This window comes from Myotis myotis, unplaced genomic scaffold (assembly GCF_014108235.1).
Source record: "Myotis myotis isolate mMyoMyo1 unplaced genomic scaffold, mMyoMyo1.p scaffold_m19_p_17, whole genome shotgun sequence".
In the NCBI taxonomy this organism is placed as follows: domain Eukaryota; kingdom Metazoa; phylum Chordata; class Mammalia; order Chiroptera; family Vespertilionidae; genus Myotis; species Myotis myotis.
Window position 1 is genome coordinate 7,047,746 of NW_023416321.1, and position 14,916 is coordinate 7,062,661.

Below are 14,916 nucleotides of genomic sequence, written 5' to 3' on the forward strand. Positions count from 1 at the left end.
TTCCCTCTCTCACTCACTCTCATGGAAGCTAATAATTCAGAAAAGAAATATGATCACAGACACACTTTTAGGAAGAATATTCTGGAAGCCATAGAAATGATGGTTTGTAACAGAGAGAAATTAGAAGTACAGAAACTTTTTTTAAAGTATATTTTATTGATTTTTTACAGAGTGGAAGGGAGAGACATAGAGAGTTTGAAACATCAATGAGAGAGAAACATCGATCAGCCGCCTCCTGCACACTCCCTATTGGGTATGTGCCCGCAACCAAGGTACATGCCCTTAACTGGAATCGAACCTGGGACCCTTGAGTCCTCAGGCTGACGCTCTATCCACTGAGCCAAACCGGTCAGGGCAGTACAGAAACTTTTAGGAAGGCATTACAGTAGTTTAGAAGAAAAAGTCTAAGAGGGTCAGATGTATGTATAACTCTCTCTTCTCCTGAATTTTGTATTTTAGTACTAGTACTAAGCCACTCCAGGTTTTTAAATGCTTATATTTCTCCATTGGTATAGTTAACATGTATCCTTTTATTGTTGCTTTATTCCTATTAGATATCTTTTTTTAAATATATGTTTTTATTGCTTTTAGAGGGGAAGGGATAGGAGAGAGAGATTTAGAAACATCAATGATGAGAGAGAATCATTGAGTGCCCAAGAGTGCCTCCTGCACACCCCATACTGGGGATCATGCCAGCAACCTAGACATATGCCAAGAATGGGAATTGAACCTCCTGGTTCATAGGTCAGATGATCAACCACTGAGCGACACTGGCTGGGGATTCCTATTAGATATCAATTTCAATTTTTACCTATGATTATTGCTTATATATCATTCTGAATTTTATCTCCCAAAATGATATACACTACCTTTTTTCCTTTTCTGTATTTAAAATGCTCTCCATATTAGATCCTAGATTTACCCAGTAAGGTCTCATTCATGATCCTCCGGGCCAAAGGAATGTGGCTAAGTTGTCAAGAGAAAATATCAATGCATATCCGCTGATTTCAGCTTGGTTTTCGGGGTTGGAGTGGAAGTTAGGAATATCTCCAAGATGAACCATCTTAATTTGGAGCATCTATTGATGTTCAGAGTGGTTAATATGCTTTGTTTTTCTTTTTAGATCGCCCTTTTCTGTGTGGCCATAATTATAGTGGCATCCCATGGACATAGTTTACTGTTTTTCATCAACTTTTTAGTACCACAGACCACAGTAGTTGGCTGTATGGCCTTATCTTTGCATGTAAGTAATGCCACCATCTGCTCCAGTGTCCTGGAACTCACAACCAATGGTGAAAGCTTTGCTTAGGGCTGGGATTCTGCAACATGTTTAGTATGTATGAAATTTGAAGATTTCTACTTCATGCTTCCAACTGAATCTCTCTCCAGATAGGACAATATACTCCAGCTGAACTGTAATAGAATAGTTGACCCTAGTTGATGGGTGGGGAGGAAGAATAAATAGCAATAATGGGATTGAGTATAAAGCAGGCTTTATACTCAATCAGGGCTTTATACTCTCCTGGGCATGCTCAGCTCTAGAAGTAGGCAAATGAAATGTCTCTAATCTTAGGGATTTCAGGATTCTAGAGAAGCTCTCAATCCTTTTTTTTCTAGCTGACTGATACCTATACTTCTACCTATGAAAGGAAAGTACAGTATGTGAGTTAAGGGGTATCCATAGGGAAGAGAAAGGAAAGAAAGGGGACTTATAAAAGGGGCAGTAAGCACCAGCAGGTGTGTGAAGGTCTGTGTGATAAAGGTTAAATCTTGCCTCTCTCTCAATGTGTGAGGAGGCTAGCACAACAGACCCCAAGATTCTCTCACCAGGTAATGAATAACTGCTCAATCCTATTGCTTCAAATAAAAGCACAATGGCTCCTAAACCTTGGGAGGAAGGAAGACAGCTCCTCACTACACATTGTGGAATGGACCCTTAGCCAATACTCTTCAGGGGGTATGCCAGTAGGGTTGTTCAATGGGCGAATTCACATTATTATGGCAAAAACCCACAAAATGAAAATTTTCTTCTTTAACCATTGTCTTTCTTTTTGCAGCATGGGATGCCTTTTTCCTGTATTCTGAATATGATGGAGAGTCCTTTGTGATATTCCTAATTGTAAGAACATATTCTTCTTTAAAATTTATCATGTATTTTACTAACTAAACTAGTTTAATTCTGTAAACACAGTGAAACTTTTTATTAATGTGGATATATAGGTATTTGTAGCCCATAGAGATAAAATACTTGTAAAAATAGAATATTTTTTATAAAAATCAACTAACCAGATAATATGCTTCCCAATTTTTAAGGACACTGTATAACTATTAGAGGATATTATTTAAAGTAATGGTATCACACAGTTATATTTGTTACCTATGTTTCTGTAAACAAGATTAAGAATAAATTTACTAGTTCCACAGTTTGACAAATAGATTATTGAAAATTGATAATGTTTTTGCCAAATGCATCTTTATAGAAATCCAATTATTCCTAACTCACTTTTCATGTGAAATGATTTTCTTTTAGTGTTTCTAGTTATGCATCTCTTTATTCCTAGACTTTCCTTCAACTTATGGTCTTGATTTTTATTCTTCGATGTCTGGAATGGAAGTTTGGAAAGACATCAATGAGAAAGGATCCCTTATTTCGGTCTGGAAAAATGAAATTTGATTCTTTTATTTCAGTGATCACTGTTTTAAAATAATTTTATGCACAAATTAGTCCATTAACAAAGAAATGCTAAGAACTAGAATGGGCTGGGGTAGGAACCATGTGTCAATACAAATAATAGAGATATAGGGACCTAAATCAAAGATTATAAATAGTGGAGCAAACAGACCTAAAACATTGAATATTAAAGACTCTGTCTGACACTGTGCAGTGGAACACTAGGGAAAGTTACATCTTGCTCATTCAGTTTAAATAGCACTTAATGTGAATAGATTGACAGTGACGATGGAATGCTGTCAGTCCAGAATGGAAGAACAGAATGATCAATAGGTCAAAGACAGAAGTAGCTCTTCTCCTGTGGTAGTGAGAAGTCCAACTGGTGGACCATAGACTGGTTCAGTTATTCATGGCACTTCAAAGCTGAGACTGTTCCCATCATTCAATGATGCAACCATAAGCATCTTATTCCCCATCAGTTTCATTGATAACTCTTACACATAGTTGCATGGGACACTTCCAAGATACAAGAAGACTTTTAAGAAGTCCTCTAAGATCATTATGGGACATTTAAGTTGAAGGAAGAGAGAATAGAAGGAAGAGAGTATGAGGGACGGAGTTAGAATGGAAGAAAAATAGTGAATCTGACACATATTCCAAAGAAATGCCTAACCTTAATAGGAGATCAAGCATCCTATTTGCATTTGGACAGGGGGTGGAGATTTCACTGGATTGAAGAGAGATCATGATGGGTTATTAATCACCCAGTCTACTCAAGTATAAGATTTAAAGAATGCAGTGTTTTTGATACGAGGATAAGAAACCGAAATCAATTATTAATGGATGGTTTGACTGCAGAATTTCTCCAAGAAGCAGTGATGTACACCAAAATCCAGAGGAGCCCGAGGGGGAGGATGAAGATGTTGAGATGGAAAGAGTGAGAACAGCAAATGCCTTGAATTCCACAAACTTTGATGAGGTAAAAACATACAAAGTAGTTATTTCAACAAGTAACACAAACGAAGAAAATCAGAAAGCATCTAATTCTCAAATGATTTTATATTTCTTTAATTCATACAAATGAGGATCATAACTTTATTTTAGCAGGTAGTCATTTTTACATCTAAATGAGCACAGATTAAAAAGTCATTTTAACTCCCTTTGTCTTTCATAGAAAATAAATTTTTAAAAATGGAGTGAAATTGAAATTTCTGAAGCCAAGAAAGAATTTGTGAATTTTAGAAACTGAGCAGAGTGACCCCAATCACTGCTTCTTGGAGAAGGGACACTGTAAAAATGCAGGGCAAAGTCGAGTCCACAGTGTGTTGTTTGTCCTTTGAGGCTGATTTGGTGCTTCTCCAAGTCTCTTTGCTTCTGTTCTGAGAGATGGGCTGGCTGCATAAAATAATGTGTTCCTGCGTGAGTGCCCTTGTAGGAGAGGGAAACATAAGTGCTAAGATAGGAGAATGGCCCATAAACCTGTCATCTAGTAGGAAGTCTTCTTGGAGGCATGGCTTGTGCAGTCAGGGGCCAGCCCCCTGGGAGGATAAAGCTTGTTCGAGGTCAATAAAGAGTCTTAAGGTCTGACATGATGTACTTGTCATTTACAGAAACCAGCCATCATTGCCAGCTGTCTACGCAAGGAGTACACAGTGAGGAGGAAACACTGCTTTTCCAAGAAGAAGAAGAAAATCGCCACAAGGAATGTCTCTTTCTGTGTCAGAAAAGGTTGGACACGGAGGCTCTCCCACTCCTGGCTCGGAGCCCTCCTGCGTGCTTTGTGGTTCCTGATGAGAATCATTCTGTGACCACCTCTTGGTTCGCACACAGACCCATCAGCGGGGTGACCTTGACAGCTCCTTTTACATGGCTCATTCCTAGAGAAATTAACTAAGTCAGGCCCATGGATAAGTACTTAGTCAGATGGACATGGAAACCATAAGCACTCTACTGAAATAAACCATTGAAACCCCAAAACGATTAATTTCCTAACGTTATTATTTTTCACAAGAAAACAAAAAGAATGTGCCAGCATGTTCTGAAGGCTTGACCGGCAGATGGTACTTGACTTCATTTTGTGACACCATTGCACAGTTCTTAGGCACAGGAGATGTGTGGTCTCATACACCTAGCTTCCAAGAGTGACTTTGTCACTTCCCATCAGTGGGACTTTGAGCAACTAACCTCATCCCTAAGAGCTTTCGTTCCCAAATATGTAAGAAAGGGTTATGATAGCCTCTCGGGGGGTGCAGGGGTAGGACAATTGAATGAGACATTACCTACAAATCACATAGAACACTTGTCACAGTGAGACTTCAGACTATGTTTTATTCTTAATTTTATTATTAAAATCAATTTGTACTAAATGTGACCTTTTTCTTTTTCCAGGTGAGGTTTTAGGATTACTAGGACACAATGGAGCTGGTAAAAGTACGTCCATTAAAGTGATAACTGGAGACACCAAACTAACTGCTGGACAGGTAGGTGAATCGCGTGGAAAATACATTACCTAGTGGTGCTCAAGATAAATTTTATAAGATGTCAAAATGGTATACCCAGCAAATCTCACTGATTCATTAGATGAATGAAGTGATTAATGTGACTGAATACACTTTACAAATTACCACATTAACACACAACAAAATTAATCACTGAAAGGGAATAATTATTCATGCCTGTAAAGGCAATGAGTGGAAATGGCCAATCTCAGAATTTATACAAATTCTATTTATACTACCATAAAACACTTTGATTTGCACTTTCAATGAGCACTGTCCTCCTATTATGAATTAAAATGTGTTTTTTTTAAAAAAAAAAAAACAACAACTTTATTTAGTGATCATTGTTATTTACAAGTGCTTAGTTACTGTAACACATATTTTGGTAGAAATACAGTATCTTGGGTGAGTGTTTTCAAGGAGTGGCTCCAAGTTGAGCAATAGGGATATGAAATTGACAGAATTATCCATGCGATTCAACTGCATAGAAGGCCAGGCAAAGAAAGAGAGCTGAATTTATCAAAGAAACAAAATGAGTTACAGAGAAAACTAAAATTCTATGTCAGGAGATAGGTAACCTTAAGAGCTCCTCTGAAAGGTATATTGGGGGTGGGAGGCGTGGAGAACAGAGTCCTAAGACAGAGGTCTGTGCACCTCCACCATGGGAAAGGGGCTGGTGGTCACGCCCACCAAGGGGAAGACCACCAAGAACGTGATTGGCAGGTGTCCCAGGATAGAGGAAGGAGGAAACATATTCACAGTTGCTCTGAAGCTGAGGTGAGAGCAGGTGTATGTGAAAGGTGCCTCTGGGTGATGTTGGTGGCTCGGCCGAGCCTATCGGGAGTGCTTAGTTCAGTGGAGAGCACCACCTTGAAATAAAATGAATATTTTATTTCTCCATAAGCATGGGCAAAAAAAGAGGTAATCTTGGAATGAAATATTTCTAAAGGTTACGTGAGATCTGAATTATAAACCCAACCACCATTTGGGTGTCATGAAACCAGCTTGAATCAGATCAGTCAGTGAGATCCTTATAAAAGGTCATTGTCCTGCTGAAATGCATTCAGTGACTCTCTCTGCGCTGTGGCTGGAAGGACACCTCTCCTCGCTGGCCAGGATCTGATTCCCACAACCCTCCTATCACATCTCTCTCTTCTCCCCTGGACCACTCGGCTCCAGATCCCCTACTGTAGCCTGGGGTCTGAGAGCACATTGAACACCATCCCTCCACAGGGCTTTGCTCTACCCCAAGCTCCTGGCCTTTTCCAGGGCAGGCGCCCTGTCACCCTTCTGCTGCAATGGTCCCTCAGCAGGCAGGCTTTCTGGGATCGCCCTACCTAAAGTCACTTGCCCAGAATATCTGTTTGTTGCCAGGTATTTACACTCTGACAACCTTCTTCCAATGCAAAATGGTTGCAGGTGATTCGAGTCAATGAGATCGGAGAATGTCTCTGGTTTTTCTAGGTTTGTAAGGAGAAAGATGTGATGGGAACACAGAGGAGCAATGCAAGCCATAGGGTCTGAGAGGGAAGTTTTCTCTGCAGGTGCTACTGAAAGGCAGCAGCGAAGGGGACCCTCTGGGGTTCCTGGGGTACTGTCCTCAGGAGAAGGGGCTGTGGCCCAACCTGACAGTGAGAGAGCACCTGGACGTGTTCGCTGCGGTGAGAGGGCTGAGGAAAGCAGATGCCACGGTCACCATCACACGGTACAAGGGGGGAGAGGGCGGTGGGGGGTTGGGGGGGACACACCTGAGAGGTCCAGGAAGACAGCTGGAGTGACAGCCTTCACAGGAAACTCAAGGCTTCCCAGGAGACTCAACGCTGACCGAGACCCCAATGGGGAGATTTGCGATCACAAACTGGTTTCCCCGATTTTAACATGTTATTTTCTTTTCTCATCTTAAATATGGAAAGAAGTATGTATTGGCAAATTTATCAAAAATACTAAAATTGAAGTGTAAGCTATCATAGGACAGCTATTTGCATGTCATAAAATGGCTTCAAATCTTATAAAAGGAAAAACTAATTTGGGGGGAGATGTGTCAAACCAGTCCAATGCAACGTGGCCCAGCGTCTATGTCAGAACCGCATTTCGGAGCTCGTTCCCCACCTGGTCCTGCGAGGCTCGCTCTCCCACCAAGTGTCCTGGGTCTCGGAAGCCTGTAGCCCCACTGTGTTTGCTTCAGGTTGGTGGAGGCGCTCAGGCTGCAGGAGGAGCAGAAGCGCCCCGTGAAGGCCTTGTCAGAGGGAATCAAGAGAAAGGTAGGGTTGGGGCTGGGGTTACTCCGCGAGGCCCACAGATCCCAGATCCGTACCAGATGCGCTGTCCCCTTTCTTCCAGCTGTGCTTCGCGCTGAGCATCCTGGGAAACCCATCGGTGGTGCTGCTGGATGAGCCGTCCACGGGCATGGACCCCGCGGGGCAGCAGCAGATGTGGTGAGGGGCGCCGCCCGGTCAGGGCCAGCGTGGACGCCTGGCAGGGAATCTGTGAAGTGTTTACCTCCTGTGAACATTGTCCCTTAAGCTGTTTTGATTTGTTTTTTACATTCATCAAGTTTTTAATGTGTGAAATCTGAATTCTGTCGGGGACATATACCTACTTATATCAGTTTCTGAGGTCAAAGTTGTGGCTACTCACTTTTATTTTTTAAATCAATATATTTGTATTGATTTCCGAGAGGAAGGGAGAGGGAGAGAGAGATACAAACAAAAATGATGAGTGAGAATCATTGATCGGCTGCCTCCTGCACACCCCACACTGAATATGGAGCCCCCAAACCAAGCATATGTCCTGGTTCATAGGTCAACCCTCAACCACTGAGCCATGCCAGTCGGTTTGGCTACTCACTTTTAAATTCACAGTTCCAAGCAGCTGAGCCAGCTCTCTGTACCCAATGAGATAAGTTCATCATCACTAATTCCATCATAGTAGTTCTCATGTGCTGTTACGAGTTTTTCAGTCTCCATTAGATTGGGGTTCCGTGAGAGCAGAGATGTTCATGCTCTCTTTGCCTTGAAATAAACACCCAATTCTTTGCTAAATGAGTAATGAACAATATTTCTATTCAAATAGTGTGTATTTATCCATAATCACTAAGCGTTCACCTCTAAATATTCTATAATCTGATTTTAAATCCTCAAATTTAAAAGGAAACTTATCCAAGGCTTTGACTTACTTTGTGCGAAATCATTTTTAAAATGTGTAGCTTCGGACCATTTATTATAAAAAGCTGGTACTCGTATACATAACATGATAAGAACTTTTTTCATCATATATGTTCACTTTTTTTAGCTTGGCCTTCTAGTGAACCTTCAGCTTCATTGAAGGGATCGTCTAGGGGAGTTAAAAGCATAATTCACTGATGCGCATCTCTTCTTTTTCCTTTATTGGCAGTAGAGCTTACCCCTATGTGAATTCCGTTTCCCATTTTGTTATGTTGGGTTCAAACCCCTGTGGAATAGCCACCACTGAAGGCAGATGTTGGTAGACTTTGAAAGTGTTGTTTGACTTGAGGCTCCACATACTTCGTGGCTTGTAAAACACAATGGCCTGGCCCATCCAGCATAGCTCAGTGGTTGAGCATCGACCTATGAACTAGGAGGTTACAGTTAGATTCCCTGCGGGGGCACATGCCTGGGTAGCGGGCTCGATCCCTGGGGTGGGGCATGCTGGAGGCAGCCAATCCATGATTCTCTCTTATCAGTGATGTGTCTATCTCTCTCTCCTTCTCCCTTCCTCTCTGAAATCAAGAAATACATATTTTTTTAAAATAAACAAAACACAATAGACTGCAAATCCTGAAGCAGCAATGGTCCAACTGCCACCCCTGTAGCGGCTGTAACTCCAGCTCAGCTCCCCTTTTTCCCCCGCCTCCCCGAGAGATTAGTTCATCCCAGCCCAGAGGCCGCGGCCACCAACTCCATGCATCTACAGAAAGCAAGGCAGCCACCCCTCCTGTACACTGTCTCTTAATACAAAATAAAAACAACCCTGAATATCATTTGTATAGCCCAGTGATGGCGAACCTATGAACTCATATTTTTGGTTGATTTTTCTTTGTTAAATGGAATTAAATATATAAAATAAATATAAAAAATATAAATCTTTGTTTTACTATGGTTGCAAATATCAAAAAATTTCTATATGTGACATGGCTCCAGAGTTAAGTTAGGGTTTTTCAAAGTGTTGACACACTGAGCTCAAAAGGTTCGCCATCACTGGAGCAAATACTTTGCAAACACATCTTACTATTTCTCATTAAAGGAAAAATAATCATAGTCAGGGCCCAAACAGACTCACTCTGAGTATTGTAATTGCTCAATTGATCTTTTCAGTAGCTATGGTGCATCTGTGTGACACAATAGACACAATCTCCCCGTGTCCCACACTTCTCGTGACAATGGTAATTCACGTTAGGATTCACAGGTGGGGGAGAGGGCGGGGTTCTGGATGTCAATGTGTATGCTTCCATGCATATCTTTTCTTTCCATTCAGGCAGGCGATCAGGGCCAGCTTTAACAACACCGAGAGGGGCGCCCTCCTGACCACCCATTACATGGCCGAGGCAGAGGCCGTGTGTGACCGAGTGGCCATCATGGTGTCTGGGAGGCTGAGGTGGGTGTCCGCCCAAGCCCGCACTTGACCACCAGCTGCATGGCTGGCAGAGTTTGTCGGTGGGCAGAGAGGTCATTGTGAAAAACTGGAACCACCTGACCAGGGTCTGATGGCCAAGTCCTGAGACAGTGCTAGCAGCAAATCCCAAGCCTCAAACATTGCATCTTCCTCTTCTCCCTCCTCCTCTTCCCTCCAGATGTATCGGTTCCATCCAGCACCTGAAGAGCAAATTTGGCAAGGATTACCTGCTGGAGATGAAGGTGAAGACCCTCGCCCACACGGAGCCCCTGCACAGCGAAATCCTGAGGCTTTTCCCCCAGGCAGCTCGGCAGGAAAGGTAAGGGTGGTGGCTGGCTTTCATCTGCTATCAGATGTCAGTTTTTCCTTGTCAGGTTCATAGAGCTGTGGTCAGGCAAGTCCACATGTAGCCCAAAAGGAAACCCTAAAAGGAATAAATGATTTGTTGGACACTGCTGAAAGTAAACGAGAGAAGAGGTGATGTTGTGTGTATGGTCCTACTGTGTGCCAGGTATTGTCCTTGCGCTATCTTATTTAATCCTCCCAGGGACTTTCTAAAGTAGACTCTGGTATTCCAGTGAGAAAGGAGATGATTGCAAAAACACATTGTAAGAGTCTGGCCTTTACAAGGACCTTATTCCATGAAAATTGGTAGATTGGTTAGGTCACATGACAGCTAATAAGTGGCAAAGCAGAGATGTAAAACTGTTTCATTTCAAATCTATTACTATTTCCAGTGTCATTTCAAATCTATTAATATTTCCAGAGTCTGGTCATGGAACAGTCCTCATACAAGTAATACACTAATAAAATATAAAGATTAACATTAGGGTCATTTTTTTAACAACTGCAACTTAAATGCAGAAGACGGATAATTTAAGAGTTGGGGAAAAGTAGTAAAGAGAAATAAGTCATAAAGACAAGGCCAGAAAATATATTTCTACAGTGGAGTATAAATATAAAGCCAATGTTATAACTCATCGTGCAGCCCACGACTAAATAGAAATATGTCATAGGGGTGCAGGGAATGAGCAAAATGGATGAGAAAGGTTGCTCCATAAATATGTGAAATAGCATCTTTAGGAAATGAAATCTGAATCTTCCTGATTTTCAAATGATGGAAAGACCAATTTATCTGAGAAACTAATTATTTTTAAAATGGTTGCTGGACATTATTTGGAGCTTGGATTCCTAGAGATTTATGGTTTCCTAGTCAGAGACTCAGTTATGCTGTCCTGTGTTAGGAAAGCAGTTTGAGTAGGAAGGGGAAGGTAGGGTAGCTAGAAATGCTCTGGAGAACAGACTTAGACTTCCGCCTGAGTTGGAAACGTGGAGAAACTGCATGGTGTCAGGACCCGGTTGGAGGATGAAGCCGAGGAGTAAGTGTTCAGCCTAGAAAGTGAGGTGGGCCCTAGCCAGTTTGACTCAGTGGATAGAGCATCAGCCCAGTTGGATTCTAGTCAAGAGCACATAGTTCAGTTGCAGGTTGCAGGCTCGATCCCCGGACCTGGGGGAGGCAACCAATCGATGCGTCTCTCTCACATCAGTGTTTCACTCTGTGTGTCTCTCCCCTTCCCATCCACTCTCTCTAAAAATCAATGGAAAAATATCCTCTGGTGAGGATTAACAAAAAAAAGGTGAGGTGGAAGGTGACTTTGGGAAGTCTGGAAATGTGATTTGCGTTGTACCTACTCATCCCCATCTGAGGGGCCAAGGGCACTAACCTACCTGTAGGATTCCGATCCCCAGTTTTCCTTGTGAACTGCCTCTTTTTTATTAGTATGGCTTCACCCTCGGCATTTCGCCTACCCCAAACCACACTTACAGAAATGAAGTCCAGAGAGAAGTCTGAGTCAGTTCATGTCCATCGCGGGTGGTATCAGCGTCTCTCCCCCCTCCTTGCCTCCCAGGTACTCGTCTCTCATGGTCTACAAGTTGCCGGTGGAAGATGTGCGACCTTTAGGCCAAGCTTTCTTCAAATTAGAGAGGGGTAAGAGTGATAGGCTTTTAAATAAGAGCCTGAAAGCAGATAATTTCAAATCACAAAATAATCCATCTCCATGACAAACATGAAATGTGATATAATGTGTTAAACTCAAATTGAATATTAGAAGCACAATATCAAAAAAGTACAGACATTCTGTGTGTGTATGTGGGGATGGGGAAATGGGAGTGATTTTTACTCTTCTGGGCTTTTTCCATATCTTTTTGTGTGTATATATATATTGGTATAAGTTAAGTGAAAACTCAATCATACATGCATTTATACTGTCAAAAAAAGAAGAAGAATATTGTCTTTTGGCATATTGGTGCTTACATGTTTAAAACTAAATTTTATGTGGACTTGCATATTATTTTTTGCCTTGGACTATATATTAAGAAACTTACCTCTTGTCTGGTTACTAAGATGATTTTCTTGTGTCTGTTGTGCTATAAAACTAACTACACTGCATCTGTCATCGCCAGGCTCATGTGGTCCTTGCCATCTGAGCCCATTAACTCTGTGACTCTGCTCTGTGTTAGCTGGACCTCCCTCTCCATCCATATTCTTTCATTGTCACTGCCCAGGATAACTTCGCTTGCTTGTCACCTTCCCTGAGGAAGAGATTCGAGTCTCCTGGTTCTAGGAGACTCTTCTTCCTCCTGCTAATAGCATCCATGGTCACAGTAATGCTTCTTTCCATTCTCTGAGCTGAGCACCCCAGCGTTCTGAGCATCCCCAGACTGGCACTGTGGCCAGTACCAGCCTGGTATCTTTGGTGGTATATTTCCAATCTGGTACTGTTGGTGGCATATTTCCAGCCTTCTGGGCTCTTATTGGGGCTCTTACTACCCTTCCCAGTCCATTTTGGTCAAGGAGAAGGGTTTCCTACTTGGTTTGGGTCAAGCAAACTGCATGGACGGAAAGAGGTCCATGAGGATTACCTGCTTCTGAGAAAACCACAGGCATCTTTCTCTATAATCTTCTGATGCAACCCTTTTCCAAATGTGTCTGCCTTCCACCTCTTCCTGTGCTGGATGTGCAGAAACCCCAGCTCACCTGCAGGAAAGGAAGCCTTCTCGGCACCATTTCCTCCCTTAAGTAGACATCTCAGAAACTGTGCGACATAACACCTTTTCTCCAAACTTATGTGAATGCATTGCTGTTCTTTTGGCTGAATGCTGTACTTAAACCATCCTAACGGTTCTTGTCTTCACCTTTTCATTTAATATTTTTAAAAAATTGTTATTTGTATTCTGTGCTGACTTCTAAGGCCATCTGGATATAAAAACATATAAACCACTAACTTACATCCATCATTGTGCAGTTAAACAGAGCTTTGACCTGGAGGAGTACAGCCTGTCACAGTCCACCCTGGAACAGGTGGGTCAGTTTTAGTGATCTTACATCATCCATGGAATAGAACTGTACAATAAGTACATACGCTTTTCACTCTCTTGGGGCTACAGGAAACAGTATGACATCCCTGTCTCTCTATTTCTTATCCCCTTTCAGGTCTTCCTGGAGCTCTCCAAGGAGCAGGAGTTGGAGAATTTTGTTGATGAACTTCAACCCTCCATGAAACGGAAGCTCCTCCCACAGGAAGAGCTTTGAAGCCCCAAATACTCTATGTTTTCATTCAAGTCTGTGGTTGTTCTTTAAGACATTTATTTTGATAGCATCACTGTTTGTATTTAGAACCTATATTGTGAACACTGACATGGTTTTTGGTGTGGTGGAGAGGAGGAGTGAGTGCTGGGCAAATGCAGTGACAACAGGGACAGAGGCACTCGACTGAGCCCACCTCCCAGTCCCAGTCTACGTGTGTCTGCAGGTCACCCTGATCCTATTTTTCAGTCTAATGCTGAATAAATAAATTTATATTTCTGAATATGATATATGAATTTTAATTTTTTTATCAAAAACTTAAAATCCTTTTTTTGCTAACCCAAACTGAGAAATCCATATATTTAGTCTTCAGAAAGTGTGATACTTTATAAAGCTGATATTTTAATAATAATTTAAGTGAGCATGTCAAAAAGTATTATACTTACTGAAAAATATTTTAATATATATTTTATGGCTAAAAATATGAAAACATTCATTGGTGATAAAATCTGATAACAATATATTTGATAATATTTCCACTGGTTACACTGTCAGTCATACAGACATCTGGATAACTGAAAATTTGCTATTAGGAATGTATTATACTTTTTTATTTTTATAAACTAACAGATTTTGATTTTCATCGTATTTTTAAAGCTTTGCTAAAGATGCTTCTATTATAACTGATCTTTTATGGACATCTGCCACTTCATCTCAGAAAGTTGATAAATATAATAGGTCCAATGATCAAGTTGGTGGAAAATATAAAATAAATCTCATATATATAATTATGCAATGTCTTCTCTTTCATGTGTCTTTTTCTCCACTCTTGGGCCTCCAATTTACAAGTTCATTGCAATCCAATGGAAAATGATTTCTAATACAAGAGCAAGTTTGCTGCTTAAATCAATGTGCTACCAAAATCTACATGAAGGAGAGACCATACCATGATTAAGGAAGTAAAAAGTGGTGGCAAGCAGAGCTGTTTTCTAGATAAATCATCTCAAACTACCGGATGTGATGACTATGTATAAAACGTAAGATTTTCTGAGTGGAGATGATCCTCTGAGCTTTCTACCAGTGCTTTCATGTCTTTTCTTCCCTTGAGGAAAATTCTGCTCTGGAGAGCTCCTGTCCCCAACTGCCTTCCCAGGCTCTTATGTGAGGTCTGTTTATTCATCTTGTGCTAGTATGAAAAAAAATGAATGGAACTCAGTTCTTACTGTCAGTGAATGCTGCCGTGTGGCACAGTGACTTAGAGAGTGTCCTAAATTTAATCTTGGATCAACCATCTACTCTCTCTGCAGAACTTGTTTCCTCATCTGTAAAATAAAGATCTTGGTCTCCTTACCCACAGCAGAGGGTTACCATGACAACCAAAAGAGACAAAGGTAACAACAACACCAAACTGCTGCCTGGCTGTTACCAGTGCCCAGGGATTCAAAGAAGCTCTGCATACCCTTACCAGCTCCCTTCTTGTTCCTATTCCCTCACATCTCAAGGACACATCAAAATGAACCTGTTTT

The 14,916-nt window shown here is 41.4% G+C and overlaps 1 protein-coding gene across 1 annotated transcript; it reads left to right on the forward strand.

The window, feature by feature from the left end:
* Positions 1-21: 21 nt before the first annotated feature.
* LOC118671380 (ATP-binding cassette sub-family A member 8-like) lies at positions 22-14,186 on the forward strand. The gene is made up of 14 exons (XM_036339508.1): positions 22-102; positions 1,124-1,292; positions 2,058-2,119; positions 3,486-3,681; positions 4,332-4,373; positions 5,060-5,151; positions 6,714-6,874; positions 7,355-7,430; positions 7,510-7,604; positions 9,664-9,783; positions 9,980-10,120; positions 11,712-11,791; positions 13,110-13,165; positions 13,298-14,186. The coding sequence occupies exons 1-14, from the start codon at positions 22-24 to the stop codon at positions 13,394-13,396; spliced, it is 1,470 nt and encodes a 489-aa protein (XP_036195401.1). The 3' UTR covers positions 13,397-14,186.
* The last annotated feature ends 730 nt before the right edge of the window (positions 14,187-14,916 follow it).

What these genes read in the sequence shown, in the direction of transcription:
- LOC118671380 (XM_036339508.1), top strand. Translation starts at nt 22, where the DNA reads ATGGAAGCTAATAATTCAGAAAAGAAATATGATCACAGACACACTTTT. An exon ending in CAAAGTAGTTATTTCAACAA is followed by an intron (nt 3,682 to 4,331) that starts GTAACACAAACG and finishes CACAGTGAGGAG; the next exon opens with GAAACACTGCTTTTCCAAGA. An exon ending in ATGGTGTCTGGGAGGCTGAG is followed by an intron (nt 9,784 to 9,979) that starts GTGGGTGTCCGC and finishes TCTTCCCTCCAG; the next exon opens with ATGTATCGGTTCCATCCAGC.